The 15,602-nt window shown below is 41.9% G+C and overlaps 1 protein-coding gene across 1 annotated transcript; it reads left to right on the forward strand.

Moving 5' to 3' along the window:
- The first annotated feature begins 7,722 nt into the window (after positions 1 to 7,722).
- Positions 7,723 to 15,276, forward strand: cbln4 (cerebellin 4 precursor). The gene is made up of 3 exons (XM_030119639.1): positions 7,723 to 8,553; positions 10,529 to 10,645; positions 14,668 to 15,276. Exons 1-3 carry the CDS (start codon positions 8,287 to 8,289, stop codon positions 14,863 to 14,865), a joined length of 582 nt encoding a protein of 193 aa, XP_029975499.1. The 5' UTR covers positions 7,723 to 8,286; the 3' UTR covers positions 14,866 to 15,276.
- Positions 15,277 to 15,602: the final 326 nt, after the last annotated feature.

The following is a 15,602-nucleotide window of genomic DNA, read 5'->3' on the forward strand; positions in this document are numbered from 1 at the left end:
GCTGCGCATTTTCCTCTGAAACGAGGAACCAATCAATTTAATTAAAGCATTGACACAAACTGGTGCTTCGTTAGCAGCCAATGTTATTTTCACAGAGCTCGGACTTACAGTTTCTATTTAATTATTAATTTGTTCAGATTGCACTTGGAGCCGCACCCCTCCGCCATCCCTACACTACAAATGCACCTGATTGTATGTTTCCTGTTGACTGCCTGACTTTTCTATATTAAAATAAACTTTTGTTGATGATTCTTTATTATTTCAGCTGGCGTAACTGTTCTGCTCCATTAAAATTGCCAAAGTTTCATTTAAAAAAATGAGAAGTTTGATAACTTGATCAACAGTTTACCCTTTAAATAGAAATATTTCACATTTAAAGAAAAAAGTGTGAAATGGTATCCCTCTGTCCCCCTATTTGATATCAGAACTTTTTCTTTAAACCTTAGTTTGAAACTTTAACTCTGCAGGACTTCTTTACAGCATCAGTCGACTGGATTCATGATGCTTCTTGACGACGTTCATTAACAAACAGCTGGAGTGTCGCTGGCGTGAAGGCGTTATTCATTACTTTAGTGCGACTGTTAAAACTGATAAGTTCTGATATCTGTAGAAGACAACAGATCAGACTTTGTTTCCTGTACTTGTTTGTAGAAATTAATTGCCTCACCTCCTCTTGTAGGATTACAGAAACCTCCTTTGAGTCTGCGCACCCCGGTGACTCATGGTGTGACTCGGTTTTATCTGTACATGGTGGCACGTTGGAGCGCGTTTCTTTTTTTGGGGGAGAAAGTTTATACAGCCTGTTTTAATTGGAAGCAAAGGGAGTAAAGCAAATTCTCGTCGGATGAAAAGTAAACTTGTTTCAGGGTCGCGTCTCAGCAGCTGCAGTGTGGCTGTCCGTGGCTTTAAAGCTGCCTTGGTCAATATCTTCCGTATCAGTGATGGATGGGATTACTGTGTGTGATGTGAGGGACGCCGCTCAAAGTGAAAATCAAGTTAATTATGTGAACATTGCGGATCGTCTCACTTCTGCTTGGCGCTCGCATCTTTTCGGCTCACTGAGTTTAACACCAGGTGAAGTAACTTGTTTGTTGAAATCAGCATCACGGCATAATTCTCAGTCGAAGAAAGATGTCGGGTGAGTGGCTTTAGCTCAGTGGAAGAGTTTATCACTGTAAATGTGTGTGTTGCTGCATGTGTGATCAGTACGACGAACAAGTGGTGAAGGCGGGTTGCTGCTCCGCTCTTCAGTGATAACTTGTCAACGTGAGACGCGGTGGACCCGATTCGGCGAAGAAACGCGAGCGAGGGCACGCTGACAGATGCTCAGACGATCACATTAACATTGGTGTGTTTTGCATTCATGAATATGGAGAATCAGGAGTTTTCTAGATCCCAGTTTGTGCAAAACACTGTGTTAACAGATTGATGGACAAAATACAATGTCATTTCCTACCTTTTGCGTTTTTTTTTCATTGCATCTGTTTTTGAAAAAGAAATGCAAAACAGCTCAGCCTTCAACATGGATGTTGCTCTTATTGTGTGAACAGTCATTTTTATCAAGCGCTTAATTTGTTGATGGACTGTCTATGAACGGATCCTAATGCACCCAAAATCTTCATTTGAATACTTGTCTCAGTCTTGGTTGATCACCGACAAAACGCCACATACTGAGAGAACAATCTGTTTGTGTGAGCAATTTGTATACGTGCTTCTCACAGGATTTTATTAAATAAGTTGTTCTCGCTGTGCGTGTCTGAGTTTTCTGCAGGTCCTCCGGTTCCCTCCCACAGTCCAAAAAACATCCCATAAAGATGAGCTGGTGACTCTAAATTGCCCCCCGGTGTGGATGTGAGTGTTTTCTGTTTATCTGTGTTTGCAGTGTGATGGACCGGTGACTTGTCCAGGGTGCAAAGTCAGCTGGGATTAGCTGAATCATCCCCCGGAGACCCCAAGCTGGCAAAGTGAGGCAGAGAAGGAATGGATGGAAAAGCAGGTTTGAATCGATTTGCAATAATTAATTTGATGTTGGTTATAGATTTCAATCACTCGAGCTGGTAGGAATGATTTCATTGGATGATTCCGTTTCAGGCCTCTATTACAAATGAACATAAATGAGTGGATATATCAGTGCCGTCATAGTCAGACTGCAACAGTTTGTAGTTTCAGCTCGTAGTTAAGCCACCAGGTTTTACTTTACTAGACGACTGTGTGAGCAATTCTGACCAATCAGCACGAAGCAGCTTCTAGCTGATGAGCTGAACAGAGCAGCAGCAGATTTAAAACACAATCTATATATTTAAACAAATTTGACAGGAATTTTTTTTAATGAACAGGAAGCACTTAACCTGTAGGGATGATAAACGCCCTGATACTTTATTTAAAATTGACATGATTTCAGATTAAAACTTTTTTTCTACTGATTTCCTACTACTGATTTGGAAACATATACCTCTAAACTGTTAAATCAATCTCAGAAATTCTACTTAGACAATATTAAAACTTCACAGCAAAGGACAGCAGCTGATCCTATCATTAGCTGAATTTATATGGTCACACTTTTGTCAATCAGATTGAATTCGTTCAGATTCCAGGATGTTGTGCAGGTTTATATAAACTCAATTCATTTCAGTGATCAATCCCATAATGCTTTGCACTGACGTTTACCGTTTGTGGCACACACACAGAATCCCACATCGAGCTTTTACCCAGAAGCCCTTCATTTTTAAAAAATGAATTAACTACAGTGACGACACCTGTGGTGCTTCTTTTCTCTAAATATATATATATATATATTTTTGAAACTGCAACATCAAAGAAATATTCTCTTAGTTCAAAATATAATCAGGAAGCGACGACCGCAGGTCTGTTTTGGCGTTGGGTACACAGTCGCATCAAGACGTTCGGCGAACTGACGTCACATTCGTGCACGAAAAGCTCCGACTGCAGGAAGTAGCCCGGTGTGCCGTTTAGAGCGACTCTGATCGGATGAAAACCCAGACCACATCGCCCCCTATGATCTGCCCGTCATTCCCATCAGATGGAGCAAATATAATCAGACCGGAGCCGCAGCTCGACTGACAGCTTGAACTTCAGTCTGCCTCCCGCTAACTGCCGGTTTCATCTCTCTGAAAGGAGACACATGTAGCACTTTGTATATTTAATTAGCAGAAAAGGGTGTTGTAGAAATGGGCCAGAACATTTTTGAAGAAGGCTGCTCATTATGTGCGACACAGTCAGCGTGGCACGAGCGGAGGATGTACACTCCTCTTGACTGTTAATTAAATTTCTCCGCGGCTTCGTCTTTTCATCAGGACGCAGTGGAGGATCACAGGTTTATTCCTTTACGTATTACTTCCCCTTTTCCGATGATGAAACGATCCACGCCGACTCTAGATAAGGAGCGAGCTAAGACATGAATATATGGATGACACCTTTGTCTGTTTCTGGGCTTTTCTTTGCGATGGTTGCATGTTCTACCTGTGTGTGGGGGATTTTCAGTAGATACTCAAGGTCAACTAGAGAGATAGCCGATCTCAGAGGTCAAATCCCACTTCTCTCCAAATCTGAAACTAAAGCCTGAGCTGTGCGGCGTTCTTCATTCTGCACAGTTGTTCAGCTATCTGCTGCACTAAGTAAAGGAAACTGTACTGACAGATGTTTTTTTCTGTAACTCCACTACAGTTCACCAGATGTTTACAACCACGCCGTAAGCGGTGTGTGTTCGATATTTAAAGCTTTTTTTTTTTTTAAACTTCCATTGAACCCATCAAGGCTGTGCTGTTTTTAAAGCCACTGGTGAACCTCTAACATCAAAAACAAAAACACAACGATCATATTTCTTAAAAATCTTTTTTTTTCCTGCAGTACTTAAATAGTAAAATATTTCCTTCATTCAGAATTACAATACAGTCGCAGTGAATGAAAAAGAAAAAAAAGGGCCCCGGAGAGTCTTGACCTTGGAGGTCCTGCTGAAGCAAAGGGTCCTTGAAAGAATTTTCTATTGGGTTTCCATCAAAATAAGCCAACTTTTATAGTCTCTGGGCGGCCGCAGAAAGCAGGGGGAACCACGACGAGCCGCCCAATGGAAGGGAGTAGCTGGGGCTTTGTGAGCACGTCAACAAAGCGCGTCCTGAAGGACGCTGGGATTACTTCAGGAAAGCAACACAGGGCATGTGCAACGGGAGAGGAGAAATATGTGCTTTTACGTTTGACTGCAGAGAAATGACAAAAGCTGGAGCAACAGCTAGAGATGCATAAACATTTCTAAGGAAATCCAGCAGCTGAGAGGAGAGGAGAGCATCAGGAAGTATTATTTCGCTTTCCACTTGCCATCTGCCACGGAAGATGCTGAATCTTATACTTATAAAATGGATCTTGTCACTTTGAGAGCTGCATTTGACATTTGCATTATTTTTTTTTTTTTTTTAGGTGCACCACATTTCAGATCCCATCAGTCCGGCTTTCTCTTCCTGATTTAACTTTCCACGTCAATCCAAACCACTGATCTGCACATTATGACAGATTACAATACGTGCTTCTCTCACTTCTTCTTACTTTAGAGCAATAGCCAGCAGAGGAACGGAGAGAAATGCTGCATCGCACAAAACCAGGAGTTTCCTGTAAAAGATGAGATATTTCTTTCTGATACAGCCGATAATGACTCTTTTGGACAGTATTTATACTTTAGGTTCTGAGTGGGAAAGTGATTATATTTGGACATTTTCTGACTAACAATGAGAACTTGATTTAGTATCACTAGATAGAGCTTGTGCAAGACTCTTGATTTCTTTTTGAATTCAAAAAGTCATATTTAGGCAATTTGTTTTCAAAGAATACATCATATTGTGACACACCAGCTCTCATCGTATCAGATGCAGAAAAATAGGCATAGAGACATTTTTAAATTACAATACATGAAATATGGGTGAATGTTCTGTCTTTCCAATTTCTAAGTACGACAGCCCTGATTCTAAAAAGGGTGGAACACGATGTGCATTTATATGCATAACTCAATGCAGCGGTTTCCAATCCTTTGATTCTATTTTCGGTGGAACAAATCAAACGTATTTCAAGTTGAATGTGCGAAATTTTACCACTTCATGAAATATAAAGGTTCTTTTTAAATGTGAATTTGAGTGGCACGGTGGAGTAGTGGTTTGCACTCTCACTTGACAGCAAATGTGTTGCTGGTTTGAAGCTTCTAGCTTTTGTAAATTCTCTCTGTACATCCAGTACTTTGCTTTTCAAGAATAAAGCTGTGGTGGACCGGTTCTCTTGGCTGAAGACTGGGCGGCCTGCTGGGGGGACGGTTTGATTCTGTAGCTTTCATGTGCAGAGTTTGCATGTTTTGTCAGTGAACCGTAGCGTCCGACTGCAATGCGAATGCTGGTAATGTCGTGATTCTTGACGGCAGCTGTTTCGCCCCCGGTGGCGCTCTCCTTCAAATGTTTTCTACTAAATGGTTTCATTAAAAGGATAGTTTAGGGCAGCATGTTGTCACAAAATAAAGTTGGATTTAGCTGCATTTCACGATCAGAAACTAAAATTTCTTCCACTTTTGTTATTTGAAATTATTGTGTGATAGTATTTTTTGGTTCCAAAGAACACCTTGACCTCTGCAAAATTCAATCATTTGAATTTTGTTTTATTTCACAAATATGAGGAAAAACTTTTAGAGCTGAAAAAAAAATGGCAAAAAAAGTAATTAATACTGTTTTTCTCTTACAAAGAACAACACATAAAGTCTTCTAATAATGAACAGTCCTCCACCAGATGCTCTAAATGTGTTCCGTTTTTAAACATTTATGCATTTAACACTTTTACTGCATCCATTTACTGGTTGGCAGCTCACTCGATTTTGCCATTTTGATCACTTTCAGCAGCGTAATCTTATGATCTGTTGTTGTTCAGCAACAAAGATCAAACGGCTGCATTCAGAAACACAGATTTAATGAGGAGGAGGATAAATCCCCAACACCAAACGTGCCAGACTTTTTTTTTTTCTCTTTAAATTTTGCAATATTTTCTCTCGATTTTTCCTCTGCTCGTCTATCTAGAGGCCTCATTGTCAACACAGCCGTTCATGCTTGGAGCTAAATGTGATCAAAAATGTAATGCATGACCTGCAGTTGAACTCTTACCTCAAAAAAAAAAACACCCCATAACATCTGAATGTGTGTCTATCTTTGATTTTTAATCTGCAGTGTGCCGGTTAAAACAGGGAGCTGGAGCATGCAGCGCTGTGTAAGTCAGAGGAAGGGCATTAAAATTGATCTGCTGTTTTATGGGGAGCGTATAGTGTCACAAGGACAGAGGTGACAAGCTTACGTCGCTAATCTTCTGTCAATATCCTCACGGGACAAAACCGCGGGGTGCAACAGACAAGCAGGGACATTTTAAATCACGCCTCCTTAAAAAAAAACACAGAAAAAAAAAAACCTCATCAGAATCCAAGATCTAATACCAGATGAAAAACTGGAACTCATCAAGGATGAAATATTGAAGATTACTTGATATTGAGGAAGGTATTTAGCTGTGGAAAGTTTTGTATTCACCAGTGCTGAATGCAAAATGAGTTCAGCAGAATCACCAGAAGCAGGAATTCACTGTCTGCCTGGAAAAGGGTGTGGCCTGCTTAGACAAGGCACCCTGTAGATTTCAGAAAATTAAGTGTAAGTAATCAATTTTTTAAAGTAAAATGTGACAAACACATGTCACCTGATTTGGCAGCAATCTGAAGCCACTGAAAATCAAGTTCAAATGGGGAAAAAAAAGCTTAAAACACATCTACTTCACTTCCATATATATAGACAAAATGGTAAAAAAACATTAAGGAAAGTTGAAAGAGCTGAATGATACTTACACTGAACACTAAAATGGCAAAAGTCGCTAAAATGACAATATATAAAGAATTATCCTAATGAAATATAGTCAGCAGACTGATGTGAATAAAACTCACATAACTTCTCATAAGTACATTCTTTCTGAAATGATCTACGCCACAGTGACGACACTCGAAGGCCTGAAGAAGTCCACCTCCCTCATTCTCTGCTAAATAATTTCAGCCAGTTATAGAAAGTTTCCTGACATACAGCTGAAGTTTGTGTATCGACATGACAGTGGAGAAGAAAAAGGACCTGCAGCAGATGTTGAGGGTGGCAGGCTGCATGATAAAGACACCACTCCCTCCCCACGGAGAGACGGACACTGACTGATTACAGAAGGAGCCCATATGTGTTTTAAAGATGCCCACCCTCTTTGGATCCTTGGTGCGTTTTTAAAGCAGAAGTAAAAAGTCACGAGATGCAGTCACCCTGACTCCCTGGTGAACAAATATCTATTCGGTATTTATTCAAACACCTGTTATTCCTATAAAGAGCAATAAATAAATAAATAAATAAATAAACAAATCGCCGCTGGAGGTGAAGCCTGGGTGATTTTCAGCCCACCTGTGCAGTGAGATTATGATGAGTCACCACATTACAGTGACACCTACAGCCGGACTGGACTGGGCGCCGTGGAGAAACCTGGGAAGTTAAACTCCTGCTCCAGGGCAGAGCCAAGTAATATGCTTCTATCAGAGTCACTGAAATCACTGGGATGTCCCCAAAAATGTGTTCCGGGGTGTGATCGTGTTCGTGGATGTGTTCCAGGATTTCTCAGAAGGGCAGACGGAGCGGTGAACATAAATGTTTGCGGCTGTTAGAATCAGGCAGTGACTGTATTCTTCATTTGGAAGTTATTTTTTTACGAAGGATTAGGAGATTCTGAAGCTTCGGTAAAGTCGAGCAGGAACAGGTAATTATAACTTCGAGCACTTGTGCGTGCGTAAAGTGGATGTCGGGGCGCGCACACACATCACATCACTGCGGGAGCAGCTGCTGTCAGACGCGTTACTCGGAGTGGGAGTGAAGGCTATGGACGATTCACCGACTGATTCACCTCTCACAGTGGAACAACCGTCCACAAAACATCCTCTACGGTGTCTGCTTTCGCTCCGTGCACTGAAAATGACGCGCGCGGACAACAACCGGTGATCTCCCCGCTTTCGCAGGTGTTCGCGGCAGAAGACTTTTGTTTGGCGGTGTGTGTGTGTGTGTGTGTCTTTTTTTTCTCGGATATGGCACATTTCAGGATCCATTAGGAGAATTTTTTAAGAGCGTCAGAACGCGTCTGCGGCGCGGGAGAGCGGTGGAGGGACGAGGAAACTTGCGTGGCGCAGGAGACGGTCTCCCCTTTTCCAATCGGCGCTGCCGCGCGGCTGTGACAGAGAAGAAGGGAGCCATGGTGAAGTCCCTCATTCTGATGCTCAGCTGGACTGCGATCTTCGAGGTGGCGGCGGCCCAGAACGACACGGAGCCCATCGTCCTGGAGGGGAAATGTCTGGTGGTGTGCGACTCCAACCCGGCCACGGACTGGAAGGCTTCGTCCTCCCCGCTCGGCATCTCGGTGCGCGCCGCCAACTCCAAGGTGGCTTTCTCCGCAGTCCGGAGCAACAACCACGAGCCGTCGGAGATGAGCAACAAGACGAGAATAATCTACTTCGATCAGGTTTGGACCTTCTTTCTTCTTCTTTTTTTTTTAATATTCATTTATCATGTCAAGATGTGTTAAAATAAACATTCAGTCTCACTTTACATTTCATTTCCGCATGTTTTACTTTGAATTCCCGAACAAATTTGAATCTTTATGCGTGATTTATTTTTGCAAATAAACATTCACCCTTGCAGCTCACTTTGGACTTGTTATGAAATGATAAAGTGTCACTTCAGCCGAGTTTGCGGGCTGGGTGCAGTTAACGCGCTCGTCGCGCGCGCAAGGCTGGAGAAGTGGCTGGAGGATGTTTGAGGGCGGGCATCCTGCGGTGCCTGCGCGCACTCACGCACGCACACGCACGCACTCCATCTTGATTTGCCTCAAGCTACCCCCTGCCGCGCACGCGCGTGCTTGCGTGCGTTCCTGTACGCGCGCGCGCGCACCCTCACCTACATAAATACACCCAAACAAAATCAAGAGCAAACAAACCAGGATTCCTCTTAGTCATGCATTGGTGGGCAGAGCAAGGTGTTGGTAACAATATCACTCCAGCTGATCCTCTGCCCTCTTGTCTCAATTACATAATCTGATCTTTTGCTGCTCTGCGAGGGATCTGATTGGTGTGGGTCACGTGCGTGCGTGCTGTTGCTATGAAAGCAGCGTTTGTCAAAGGTCTTGGGTCTGCAGTGGTCTGGTCCAGGTGGGACTGGGCTCCTGCAGGTGGAGTCCTTCATGTCCACAAGCAATCCTCTATGTGTTTTTGGTTTTTTTTAATGTTGTCTTCTAGTATAACTGTGGAGTTCTTAAAACCTTTTAGTGGCACTCATGAGACAGGGGTAAGTACCACGCTGACTGACATATTCAGGTTGGATCATTTTCAGCAGGCAGATGTAATAAATATATATTTTTGAAGCATGTGGGGTAATTTCATTACTGTGTAAGGCCGACTTGTGTGAGCCTGGACAAAAAAAAAAAAAAAAAAAAAGGGCTGTGGTCTGTTCAGGGGCGGTGCTCTGTCTGCCAAGCAGGAACACCAGATGTGGTGAGTGGATGTAAAGGTTAAGGAATCTGGTTCTTCACTCTGATTTGCATTTTTTTCACAACACATTGGCATTAAATGAACATGATATTGCTTCCTGTGCATGGCATATTAAATCAAACTTCTCTTTTGCACATGATGCAGGAGTGGTTAGCCTTTTTGCACACTAACGCATTCTCAAACCAATGGCTGAGGTATTCTTTATTTCTTTCTTTATTTATTTATTTTTGCTTTGTTTTGTTTTTTGACCAAAATGATTATTTAACCAGGCTCTCATATCAGCTGTTCAAGTTGCTGGCCTCCTCTGGTGAAATAAACAACAACGCACCAAACAAAACAAAAAGATTACTCCGTCCTTTGCCGAGCAGATCGTGTTGTTTTACCCACCATAGTGTAACGGTGTGTGCCAGGAATGAGATGAGGCTGTTTTGTTTTGCTGAGCCCAGATCATGAGACAATGTTGTTAGATTTGATTCAGCTTATTCAGTTTTTAAATTGGGAAAAGAAAACTGGCCATTTAAGAGTCTGACCAAACAGTAAATGCTGTGATGAAGTTTTTAAATACTACTAGAAATTATACCAACTGACTGATGAGCCGCTCACAGTTGTTTTGGATTCTGGGGTGTAGACCACACGCCTGAAGTTCAATAAGAAGAGAAAAATGGATTCTATTGACCCGATGTGAGACCAGTGGGATTTAGTTCCCCTTCGGATGTCGGGATTAGGTCCATTGAGACGACGGTTTGAATGAAATGTTTTTTTGAAGCGAGGGGAACTCAGGAGGAGAGTCTGGTGGCCACAGCGGTGAAGCATGCATGGCTGATCTTTCCTATTTAAATATTTAATGCCAAAGCCCCTTTGATATTAAAGCCTTTGCTGGAGTGCTGTCTATATAAACATCTTTTGTCATGATGTGTATTTTACCCCCTTTTCTCGTCCGTTATCTCACAGGTGCTGGTGAATATAGGAAACTACTTCACTTTTGAATCAGTATTTCTGTCCCCGAGGAAAGGAGTCTACAGCTTTAACTTCCACGTGATTAAAGTGTACCAGAGCCAAACCATACAGGTATTACCGCTTCTATTCTTTCAACTGTGAACACGTTGTTATTGTTTCACTGGAAGAACTAAATATTGGGACATATTAGGATATTTTAAGACCCAAACTAGTGGTTTTCCAATTGACTGCTAGTACACTTTTCCAACGTACAGTGCCAAAACAAAAAAGCGTTTATCGTATTTTGAGAAGTATAAAGGACTGTGTTACATTTTCAAAACTTTACAACTTCTGGAAATCACAAAAAAGTTGCACAAAAGCTGCATTTTGACCACAGGAACTTTCCACTAGCTCAAATAAATTTTTTTTTTAACTCAAAACGAAGCCACTGGTCCAGAGCAGTTATTTTGAGAGATTTTGAAACTTTGGATTTGGGTTCATTGTGTCATTTATTACCTGGCTGCCACATTTAAAGGCCTCCGCAGTCATGTACCAAATGCTTCTCTTCATTTGTTGCCATTGTTGCTTGATTGAATGGAGGGCTTTAGAATTTCTGGTGTTTTGGATTTGACGCTCGTCTCCTTATCAGTGTTGCGCCTGCTAACCCTGCGAGTGCTCGTCTCCTTATCAGCGTGTGAATAAACCCATTTACAATAACGCTCTGTTTAAAAAAAAAAGAAAAAAAAAAGCCCAGGTTCACACTCCTCCATGTTTACAGTCCATCCAGCGAGGATGAAGACTTCTCTATTGCCGAAGGCGCCTGATCTCCTTCGCTCCTTTCTGCATTGGAGGCGTCCTTCATTCAGACACTGCTTCTGCTCACATCCTCTGCTTTTCATAATGCTTCCAGGACGACAGGCTGCAGTGGAAACGCTGGCAAAAACAGGCACAGGGAGCCTTTTAGGTCCTTGAGAGGAAGTAAGCTGAAGTAATGTTCTGACATCAGGCTGTCAACCTAGTTGAGGTTTTCGCTCTATAGAAAAGCCAAACTTGGTCCTGCACTGAAACAGCCGGTCTGAGTGTCCTGAAGAGGCGTTCCTGGAGCGGCTGCAGTCCTGCTGTGAAACAACCCGATTAAGACGTGAAAGCAATCGCAGTAGACCGAAGAGCGCCAAATGAAAAACACGACTAAGGAGAATACAAAAAACTCCCAACAAACTCTGAGCCAAAGTCTGAGATTTTCTGCCTCTGCGACTTCAGGAACACAGAACTATCAACAGCAGCAGAATAATGGCGTGCGTGTGCTTCAGTCTGTTTGCAGCTGCAGCAGCAAACTGCTGCGGCTCCTTTACAGTTTGATCCAAATCGTCACTCTGGTTGGAAAACTGCGGAAAGGTCACAGATGCTTTCGATCCCGTGACTGCCGCCGACTTACGGTGAGATAAGAGCAACAGAGAGAAATGTGGAAGGTGTGAAATTTGCTCGGTGAAGAGTCAAACGTGATCAGGTGAAGCTCTCACAGGCGGAGAACCAGAGACTCCATAGAATTCAAACTTTTCTAAACAGATGAGATTTTTTTTCTACTGAAGATTAATCTTGAAATTTTTCAATGGAGGCAGCTGTCATTAGAAATAAGTTCAGCTCTGCCACAGCTACACGCAAAATCTATGACAACATGACAAGAAAACTGATGGAGAGTTGGAAGGATCGAGCACTCCTACTTATAGCCAGGCTTTTCCATTCAAGGTCATTGTTAGAATAAGTAGGAACGGCACTGGCATTTAAAATGATCATGCTGTGAGTAAAAGATTTACAACTATAAATTATCAGCACAAATAGCATCAATTTATGTTCCTCTGCTGAACGGGTCTGTGGACAGAATATCTATTAGTCCAGTTTTTTGACTGGTAGATTGATGTATTGTAAAGCGCTTAATGCTATTCTTCAGTTTCTCACATTTATCTTCTGCACGTAGCAGCTCGTGTTTTCCCCAACAGTTGCAATGATGTAATCTCGTCTGCTGCTGCATATAAAATCCATGCATGTTTCCCCTTTCCTCGCTGAATTGGAACGTTCAGCCGATTTAGATTAAAGCTCTCGAACTTGAACTTTTACAGTCCCAAGTCCTGTTTTTGGTGGGGGAGATTGCTTAGTTTGAGGAGGAGGTTGCAGTCCTGAGATCTGTCGTTGCCAGAAAAGCGACAGGCGTCGGTAACGCCGCTGCTGGTCGTTTCTGCTTGGAGAGTGGAAATAATCACTTTTCTCCACGTGCTGGGCTGAATTTATGTACCTGATCACGTATCAGTCAGCACTCACCCCTGGAACATCCGGAAACACAAAGTAGTGTTGCATGATTGTGCACATGTTGCATATTTTAAACACATTATTTACTGGATGATTAATGGAGGAAATGGAGATGACAAGCTTCTGTACATTAATACGTCATCTTACTAAACGCTTTCTATTGTTTACCTAAATTATGGCTGAAATGCCTCATAGCAGACCTTTTAAAACCTGAATTTCATATCATTTCATCAGATAAGCAACAGGTACTTATTTATGACTGATTCAACTTCAACCCATTGAGAGTTGGGGTGTCAAACATAAGGCCTACGGTCAGCAAATGGGCCGCTGAAGGGTTTAGTTGTTTACGCTTTCTGTTTTAATTGTTCTTACTGTGTCGTAAGAGGAGAAGAGATACCAGGCCTGAGCAGCAGAGAGCAACAGTTCCTGTAGGAGAGAAATCAGCCATGCAGCAGCGAAAGCGAACAGGTGTTCTTGAATGCACACTGAAATTGCAGGATCCGTGTGCTTTTTACCAACTTTAGCCTGAGGAAACGCTCTCTGGCAGACAGGATTCCAGATCTCTCTCCATATTTGGAAATAAAGTAAAAACCCAAGGAATTTCTTCTATTTATGACTGGAGCAAAATGCAAGCAAAACATCACCAAAAAAAAGCTTTGCTAAAAATGCATCAGAGAAACTGTAACTGTGCTAAAGAAAACAAAGATGGCTGAAACAACACAGAAGCTGCTGGGTTACAATGATCAACAGTTCAAATCAACAGATAACAAAACTTTAATTTATCAGTTTAATTCAGCTGTGTACATGAGTGTGAAAACCCTTTTCCTGAATAATTTGGCAACTTTTTACACCACATTTCTCACTTTCACATCAGTTACATCACATAGGACCAGAGTAGTTGGTTATGCTGAGTATTGACACAGCTAATGCTTGAGGTGTTTTTTTTTTTAATTAGTGAAATGACGACTACAGACGATCTTCCTTCTTTTAGCTCCCTATTTTAATAAAAACTGCGTTGTTTTGGCTCCTAACTTTGGCAGGTTTTACAACCAATCAAGACGTCCTGATTGATGCTCTGAACTGGAAAATCATCTGACAACTTATTCAGTATGATCACTGTTTAGATAACTGGAATAATGTTGATTTTGTCAACTTATGCTGATTTTCTAAATGTGTCAAATTAATGAATACTACAGCTATTTAAAAAAAAATACATCTGTTTTGGTGAAATATAATGTATTTTCCAACAGGTTTTATTAAACCAAATGAAATTCAAAAAGTAGAATGAAGAAATTAGTGTTTAGTAGATGAATTATTTGATGTGTCACTGTTTCTCAATTGTAATTTTTCATTTTTTGTCCAAAAGCATGTTTATTTATTACATTTTTTTTAATGGTGCCACATTTGAAATAAGCATGCATTTGTGGCATGAATCGCAGAGCTGAGTATTGTGGTCTGGAGACTGAAAAATTGCTAAATTAAAGCCTGAATGTAGAAAACATTGACTCGCTGAGCCGGAGCCTCGGCGTCGTGATGATGAAGAAGCAGCTTCGCGCCTCCTCGTGCTGCTCACACTCCTGTTTATCAGGCTCAGATCACGACATCTGTCAGGCTGTGGGAGAACCAGAAGCTCAGAACAAGAGTCAGCGGCAAAGACATACTTGTTTGACACCGAGCTGAAAGATTAAACTACTTCTGTTGGGTGAAACTCACATGTTCAGCTCTGCTGCTCATCCCACAGATGCATGCTGCTCACAAAAGTGGCACCACTGCAAGGACTGATCTTTTTTTAAAATTTTTTGTTAATGCCACTGTTGCTAATTGTCGCTTCTGTTGGACTACCCACCCAGGTGAACTTGATGTTGAACGGAAAACCCGTCATCTCTGCCTTTGCGGGCGATAAAGATGTAACGCGCGAGGCGGCCACCAACGGAGTTCTGCTCTATCTTGAAAAAGAGGACAAAGTCTACCTAAAGCTGGAAAAGGGAAACTTAGTTGGTGGATGGCAGTACTCGACGTTTTCTGGCTTTCTTGTGTTTCCTCTGTAAAAAAAAAAAAAAAAAAAAGAAAAAGAAAAGAAAAAAGAAAATAAGATTTTAAAAAAAGAAGATTGATTGTAAGCTTCCTGACTTCTTCATAATGTGTTGTCACGGTATAATCAAAACATTTCTGCTGCTGCATCTGATGGATCTTTCCAGCTGGCTGATAGATGGAAACGGATCACAACAGAGGGAGGAAATAAGACTTTGGAAACTGTTCACATTCCCAGTCTCCGTCCAGATGAAAGAGGCTTGAAATGTTCCCTGTCGCTACTGTATGTTCCCGTCACTCAAGCAGCCTCAGAGAGGAACACCGAAACCTCCCAGAAGTACTTTTTGAACTTTGGCTTGTTGGAATATGTTAAGCATACTGATTCCTCCCTCCGGTTTTGTTGTTTCTCATGGCGACTGTTGCATTCAGATACATCTGCCTTTGAGTGTAAGCTGTATATGCCTCTGTTACTCGTGCAACCTGTCATCACTGAAGTATTCACATTGCTAAACACTGGCGGGCTGGTTTTACTGGAGGTAAATGTCGCAGATCATGAGCCGCTCACACAAGAGCGATGTGATGAAGGAGGTCGCCGATCGCCATCGTTAATGGTTGTGGAGGTCTCTTGATTGAATAATTTTGAGAAATAAAGAAGGGGTTGATATTTATTGCAAAGTGTGTTTAATGATCGGGGGCATGGATGGAGCGCTGCTGGGCGTCACTTGCAAAATGTCACTGAGAAAAAAAAAAAAAA

The sequence above is a fragment of the Salarias fasciatus genome, chromosome 20, assembly GCF_902148845.1.
Source record: "Salarias fasciatus chromosome 20, fSalaFa1.1, whole genome shotgun sequence".
NCBI classification, from domain to species: Eukaryota; Metazoa; Chordata; class Actinopteri; order Blenniiformes; family Blenniidae; genus Salarias; species Salarias fasciatus.